This window comes from Haematobia irritans, chromosome 1, assembly GCF_050003625.1.
Source record: "Haematobia irritans isolate KBUSLIRL chromosome 1, ASM5000362v1, whole genome shotgun sequence".
Classification (NCBI taxonomy): Eukaryota; Metazoa; Arthropoda; class Insecta; order Diptera; family Muscidae; genus Haematobia; species Haematobia irritans.
Window position 1 is genome coordinate 103,168,683 of NC_134397.1, and position 8,030 is coordinate 103,176,712.

Genomic DNA, 8,030 nt, shown 5'->3' on the forward strand with positions numbered 1-8,030 from the left:
ATTTACTGTCATTCCAAGGTGGACCAGTGTGAGAAGTTATTCGAATTAATGGAACAGATTGGGCTATGAATGAATTCAAAGTTTCATAAAATGTATTTATTGATTCATCAAGATTTCTCGCTGGTAAAATTTTATTCCAATCCACATTTAATAGTAATGAGATCAGTTTTTCATAATCAGTTCTATTAAAAGAGAATATTTTATCAGTTTTCAATACGAGTTTATTTCGCATAGATCTCGAAAAAGACATATTCATATCCATACAGACAGTGGGATGATGAACATCTTCAGGATTTACAACGGCATTGACGCGTGATAAAAACACATCTTTTAGTTCATTTGTAAAAAATAAATCAAGTAATTTATTATTCGAATTTTGTATGTTGCTAATTTGAAAAAGACCATCTTTTAACAAGTTTTCAACAAATTCCGATTGATATCCATTTCTTAGCATTGGTACGGAGTAATTCATTTCCTCACAATATTTCCATGTAATAGATGGAATGTTAAAATCACCAGACAAAACAATCAAATCAGAGAGTCTCGCAGTAGATAGGACCGATTGGATAGCAGTCAAATGAGCATTATAAACATCGTTACAAGAACCAGGAGGAATATAGGAGCAAGTCACAAACAATGAATTATGGCCGCACCTTATTTTCACTCCTATATATTCAATTTGAAGTTCATTTGGAATATCAATTTTTGATGAAGCAAATTTCGAAGAAACAGCAATTAGGACGCCGCCACCAGATTTCTTCAAACCAGTTGTGCGGTCACATCTATAAATTTGGTACTTGTCGCATAAGATTTCAGTATTTAAGATATTACTTTGAAGCCAGGTTTCAGTAAATATAATCAAATCATAATCAAAGCCAAAGCTATCCGTATATAGGTTGCATAATTTTGTGTTAAGTCCCCTAACATTCTGATAAACTAAAGTAAAATTCGTATCAGACAGGGTTTTATTCAGTTTTTTGATTGCTCAACGGGACGTGCAGGTAAACGGGCAACTCTATCTCTAAAAACAAATTCATGCACCACAGCTCTGTAAGGCCAAAATTCCGGATTGACCACTGTGTCAAAAATGTCCTCAGGTACGAAAATTTTGAATGACGACTTGTTCCTCCTCTCTACAAATTGCAGTTTAGATACCTTAATGTCTACATTTGCATTCAGTTTTGATTTTATGTAGAAATGAATATCATCCTCAGTTGTTTCTGGAGCAAAACGGGCAGCAAAAATGGTTTTCATTGGGGGTAAGACCCTTAAAGGTTTTGGAGCTGAACCAGCGGGCGATTGATTTATAGGTGTATTAAAAGGAGAAAAGAATGAATTAGTATCAGTTAACACAGTAGCTGGTGCCACTACTGTTCCAGTGTTCAGTGAATTCGAATGCGACGGGGTAATAATAATAGGTGGAATAGGTAAAGGTGCAGTTTCAGCGTTGTTAGTAGGAATGACAACAGTCTCTGAATCGTGAATATTATTATTGGTGTTAACTAGTGTCGGAGAAATTGTTTCAATCTCATTGTTAGATGAATTCTTGTTAGATTTAGATTTCTTCCTTTTTCTGGAGTTTTCAGTTGGTGATTGTAACACTATGTCCAAGTTTGAAGAATTATCAAGAATATTCTTATATTTTTTAAAGCGATCTGAGATCAAATCAAAATCCCTCGAAATATCATCGAGTCTGGCTCTACAGTTTTTAAAAAAGGTAAAAAACTCGCCATCAATATGTTTGCACTTTTCACAGCACCACCGCAGACCCTTATCTTCACGTAAGTTGTCAATTGTGCGTGCTGCTAATTGCGCACATTTTGAATGGTAACTTGTTGAACAAATCCAGCACGAAATCATTTGTTCATCCAATTTAGTGATACGACACGATGGTATAGGGCAAGCCATTTTTCAATTTTTCTTAATATGTCAAAGACAAGAATGTGGATGCAAATATATTTCCAACAATTTCGCAATGAATAAATATATGATTCAGACTTGAAATCAAATGTGAAATTTAATACGTAAATTCCAAAGTATACTTCTAGGCATATACAACATCAGAGTTGAGTTTAGGTTAGCAAATTCAGTACTTAGCTATTTCAACAACCAGTGATTAGTACTTAGCCTGATCAACAACCACAGAAAAACTTTTGAAGTGAGCTTTTATCAATCAAAACAGAAGGAGAACAGTGGAATGACGTTTCGATGGCCAACACTATTGAGTGAGGAGTAAGCTGACGTTTCTAATTTGTGTACTCACAGGTCAAAGCGCCTTTTCTCTTTGTTTACAGAAACCTCGAAACAACAACAAAAACTGAAATATTTGTATTGCTTTCGATGGTTTGCAGTTTTATAAAACTTTATAAAAATACAGCTTTCAACACAAAACAGCTCAAACGAAAATATGTCAAACAGAATGCAAAAGCTTTAGATCACGTTAAGCACCGGTTTTAGCACAAGTTAAGCGAGATATTCACAATGAAATTTTAATTTTAATTGGAGCAACTTGAAAACACGTCCAACAATGTAACAATGTTGACAACTGATTTAGCTGAAATTTTGCATAGGGAGTAGAATTAGCGTTGTAACTATGCGTGCCAAATTTGCTTGAAATCGGTTTAGATTTGGATATATCTCCCATATAAAGCTTTCGCCCGATTTACACTCATATGACCACAGAGGCCAATTTTTAACTCCGATTTAGTTGAAATTTTGCACAGGGAGTAAAATTAGCATTGTAGCTATGCGTGCCAAATTTGGTTGAAATCGGTTCCGATTTAGATATAGCTCCCATATATATGTTTTTCTGATTTCGACAAAAATGGTCAAAATACCAACATTTTCCTTGTACAATCGCCACTGCTTAGTCGAAAAGTTGTAAAAATGACTATTATTTTCCTAAACTTCTAATACATATATATCGAGCGATAAATCATAAATAAACTTTTTCGAAGTTTCCTTAAAATTGCTTCAGATTTAAACGTTTCCCATATTTATACCCTTCACCACTACTGTGGTACAGGGTATAATAAGTTTGTGCATTTGTATGTAACGCCAAGAAGGAGTAATCATAGACCAACCTTTTAGTATACGGATCGGCTTAAAATTAAATTCTGAGTCGATTTAGCGATGTCCGTCTGTCTGTCTATCCGTCTGTCTGTCTGTCTGTCTATCTGTCTGTTGATGTATTTTTGTGTGCAAAGTACAGCTCGCAGTTTTAGTCCGATTGTCCTAAAATTTGGTATAGGGTCCTGTTTCGGCTTAAAGACGATCCCTATTGATTTTGGAAAAAATCGGTTCAGATTTAGATATAGCTGCCATATATATTTTTCACCGATCTGGTCATAATTGGCGTGTATATCAACCGATCTTCCTCAAATTCCGTACATCCGAATATTTTATGAGTCTCGAAAAACTTGCAAAATATCAGCAAAATCGGTTCAGATTTAGATATAGCTCCCATATATAGCTTTCGCACGATTTACACTCATTTGCCCACAGAGGCAAATTTTTTGCTCCGATTTAGCTGAAATTTTGCATAGAGAGTAGAATTAGCGTTGTAACTATGCGTGCCAAATTTGCTTGAAATCGGTTCAGATTTGGATATATCTCCCATATAAAGCTTTCGCCCGATTTACACTCATATGACCACAGAGGCCAATTTTTAACTCCGATTTAGTTGAAATTTTGCACAGGGAGTAAAATTAGCATTGTAGCTATGCGTGCCAAATTTGGTTGAAATCGGTTCAGATTTAGATATAGCTCCCATATATATGTTTTTCTGATTTCGACAAAAATGGTCAAAATACCAACATTTTCCTTGTAAAATCGACACTGCTTAGTCGAAAAGTTTTAAAAATCACTCTAATTTTCCTAAACTTCTAATACATATATATCGAGCGATAAATCATAAATAAACTTTTTCAAAGTTTCCTTAAAATTGCTTCAGATTTAAACGTTTCCCATATTTATACCCTTCACCACTACTGTGGTACAGGGTATAATAAGTTTGTGCATTTGTATGTAACGTCAAGAAGGAGTAATCATACACCCAGAAAAAAGTGACCCCTTCTTTAAGTTAAAATGAACTCATTGTGATGAAAGTTGAACTTCGTATAGCGCCAAAGACATTTTTATTTGTTTGAACGATGTGATTTTCGTAGAAATTAGGAATAATGCATTCCATATATTAGTTAACATTTTCCTATATTTATATACCACTATACTACAGAATGAAAAAATTTAACTAATTTGAATTCATATATGGAATGATTTTATTGAAATTTTTTCATTCATTTCGACAAATCTTACACATTTGTGGTAAAACTTTTACTTCATAATTAGAACTGCTTACCTTCGTTTTTAAATACACTTTTATTTATTTCTATAAGCAATTTTATCTTCAATAAAAGACATGTTTTATTAATATATTGAATATATTTATTAAGAATCAACAGCATCGAATCTCTTTGAAATATTAGTTTATTATTCCACTATTTCCAATTTCCGTGTGATATTATCAACTGTAAAACGCACTTTTTCTTCTTCTTGTACTTTTCACTTTTAATAAGTTGCTGCCTAACGATTTTGTTCTCCTTTTACAATTTCAATACCTACAAATATAAAAAATCATAAAACATTTTTGTTGCAAAAGGTTAGCGTCACTGAATATTACCTGATAATTGAAGATTCCAAAATGAAGACAAATGAAAGGGTTGTTATTCTGCTGGTGTTTTCTTTCTTTATACACTATCACGGACATTGATAGATTTATTTAAAAAAACGAAAATTTTTCTCACTAATTTAAAATAACAAATATTTTATATATTTTATTTGTTATTTATTATATTATTTTACCATATTGGTTTTTAACAATCTCTCCGTATACCAAAACAACGCGATTCCAACTAAAAAAACAACCGACGCGCAAATATATCGATTACACCCACGCGCAAACACATCGATTACGATGACAGGTATCGATTGCAGGTAGACAATAGAAATTTAGGAAAATTTCCTATATTCTAACAAGTGTGTTTCCTTAAGTTTTGAAAGGATTGCATACTTCTTAGTACGAATGAACTAAAATATTTTTCTATGCCAAGTGTTGTTCGTATGTATGAAAAACTTTCTATTATAAAGGAAGTCGCAATTATCATTTTATAAGAAATTTTACTAATTTTGAGGAAACTTGGGTTTAGTTCGGTTTTTGTTTATTTTTACGAATGCTTTGTTATCGGTGAATAAAATTTTCTTGTTCAGTAGTAAATTCTTATACCCAGCCAAGAAAATAGTATGAGTAAAATTCCATGCCTTATTCTAGTTAATGAACTATTCCTAACTGCTTACAGTTTAGGATTTTTTTACTGAAACGAGTAAATTTTATTATTTTTCACAAAAATTTACCTTAATGGAAATAAAATGGATAAACTATATTGATGAAATTTTTTTCCTTTAGTTTCGAAGACACTTTTTTCTGGGTGTAGACCAACCTTTTAGTATACGGATCGGCTTAGAATTAAATTCTGAGTCGATTTAGCGATGTCCGTCTGTCTGTCTGTCTGTCTGTTGATGTATTTTTGTGTGCAAAGTACAGCTCGCAGTTTGAGTCCGATTGTCCTAAAATTTGGTATAGGGTCCTGTTTCGGCTCAAAGACGCCATATATATTTTTCACCGATCTGGTCATAATTGGCGTGTATATCAACCGATCTTCCTCAAATTCCGTACATCCGAATATTTTATGAGTCTCGAAAAACTTGCAAAATATCAGCAAAATCGGTTCAGATTTAGATATAGCTCCCATATATAGCTTTCGCCCGATTTACACTCATTTGCCCACAGAGGCCAATTTTTTGCTCCGATTTAGTTGAAATTTTGCATAGGGAGTAGAATTAGCATTGTTGCCATGCGTGCTAAATTTGGTTGAAATCGGTTCAGATTTAGATATATCTCCCATATATAGCTTTCGCCCGATTTACACTCATATGTCCACAGAGGCCAATTTTTAACTCCGATTTAGTTGAAATTTTGCACAGGGAGTAGAATTAGCATTGTTGCTATGCGTGCCAAATTTGCTTGAAATCGGTTCAGATTTGGATATATCTCCCATATATAGCTTTCTCCCGATTTACACTCATATGACCACAGAGGCCAATTTTTAACTCCGATTTAGTTGAAATATTGCACAGGGAGGAGAATAAGCATTGTTGCTATGCGTGCCAAATTTGGTTGAAATCGGTTCAGATTTAGATATAGCTCCCATATATATGTTTTTCTGATTTCGACAAAAATGGTCAAAATACCAACATTTTCCTTGTAAAATCGCCACTGCTTAGTCGAAAAGTTGTAAAAATGAATCTAATTTTCCTAAACTTCTAATGCATATATATCGAGCGATAAATCATAAATAAACTTTTTCGAAGTTTCCTTAAAATTGCTTCAGATTTAAACGTTTCCCATATTTATACCCTTCACCACTACTGTGGTACAGGGTATAATAAGTTTGTGCATTTGTATGTAACGCCAAGAAGGAGTAATCATAGACCAACCTTTTAGTATACGGATCGGCTTAGAATTAAATTCTGAGTCGATTTAGCGATGTCCGTCTGTCTGTCTGTCCGTCTGTCTGTCTGTTGATGTATTTTTGTGTGCAAAGTACAGCTCGCAGTTTTAGTCCGATTGTCCTAAAATTTGGTATAGGGTCTTGTTTCGGCTCAAAGACGATCCCTATTGATTTTGGAAAAAATCGGTTCAGATTTAGATATAGCTGCCATATATATTTTTCACCGATCTGGTCATAATTGGCGTGTATATCAACCGATCTTCCTCAAATTCCTCAAAAATCGGTTCCGATTTAGATATAGCTCCCATATATAGCTTTCGCCCGATTTACACTCATTTGCCCACAGAGGCCAATTTTTTGCTCCGATTTAGATGAAATTTTGCATAGGGAGTAGAATTAGCGTTGTAACTATGCGTGCCAAATTTGCTTGAAATCGGTTTAGATTTGGATATATCTCCCATATAAAGCTTTCGCCCTATTTACACTCATATGACCACAGAGGCCAATTTTTAACTCCGATTTAGTTGAAATTTTGCACAGGGAGTAAAATTAGCATTGTAGCTATGCGTGCCAAATTTGGTTGAAATCGGTTCAGATTTAGATATAGCTCCCATATATATGTTTTTCTGATTTCGACAAAAATGGTCAAAATACCAACATTTTCCTTGTAAAATCGCCACTGCTTAGTCGAAAAGTTGTAAAAATGACTCTAATTTTCCTAAACTTCTAATACATATATATCGAGCGATAAATCATAAATAAACTTTTTCGAAGCTTCCTTAAAATTGCTTCAGATTTAAACGTTTCCCATATTTATACCCTTCACCACTACTGTGGTACAGGGTATAATAAGTTTGTGCATTTGTATGTAACGCCAAGAAGGGGTAATCATAGACCAACCTTTTAGTATACGGATCGGCTTAGAATTAAATTCTGAGTCGATTTAGCGATGTCCGTCTGTCTGTCTATCCGTCTGTCTGTCCGTCTGTCTGTCTGTCCGTCTGTCTGTTGATGTATTTTTGTGTGCAAAGTACAGCTCGCAGTTTTAGTCCGATTGTCCTAAAATTTGGTATAGGGTCCTGTTTCGGCTCAAAGACGATCCCTATTGATTTTGGAAAAAATCGGTTCAGATTTAGATATAGCTGCCATATATATTTTTCACCGATCTGGTCATAATTGGCGTGTATATCAACCGATCTTCCTCAAATTCCGTACATCCGAATATTTTATGAGTCTCGAAAAACTTGCAAAATATCAGCAAAATCGGTTCAGATTTAGATATAGCTCCCATATATAGCTTTCGCCCGATTTACACTCATTTGCCCACAGAGGCCAATTTTTTGCTCCGATTTAGCTGAAATTTTGCATAGGGAGTAGAATTAGCGTTGTAACTATGCGTGCCAAATTTGCTTGAAATCAGTTCAGATTTGGATATATCTCCCATATAAAGCTTTCGCCCGATTT

At 34.1% G+C, this 8,030-nt stretch overlaps 1 protein-coding gene across 1 annotated transcript; it reads right to left on the reverse strand.

The window, feature by feature from the left end:
• Positions 1-969: 969 nt before the first annotated feature.
• On the reverse strand, positions 970-1,908 carry LOC142229933 (uncharacterized). The gene has a single exon (XM_075300535.1). It carries the CDS (start codon positions 1,906-1,908, stop codon positions 970-972), a length of 939 nt encoding a protein of 312 aa, XP_075156650.1.
• Positions 1,909-8,030: the final 6,122 nt, after the last annotated feature.

Bases quoted from the DNA above. Each gene is read 5' to 3' on its own strand.
- LOC142229933 (XM_075300535.1), bottom strand. From the start codon at position 1,908: ATGGCTTGCCCTATACCATCGTGTCGTATCACTAAATTGGATGAACAA.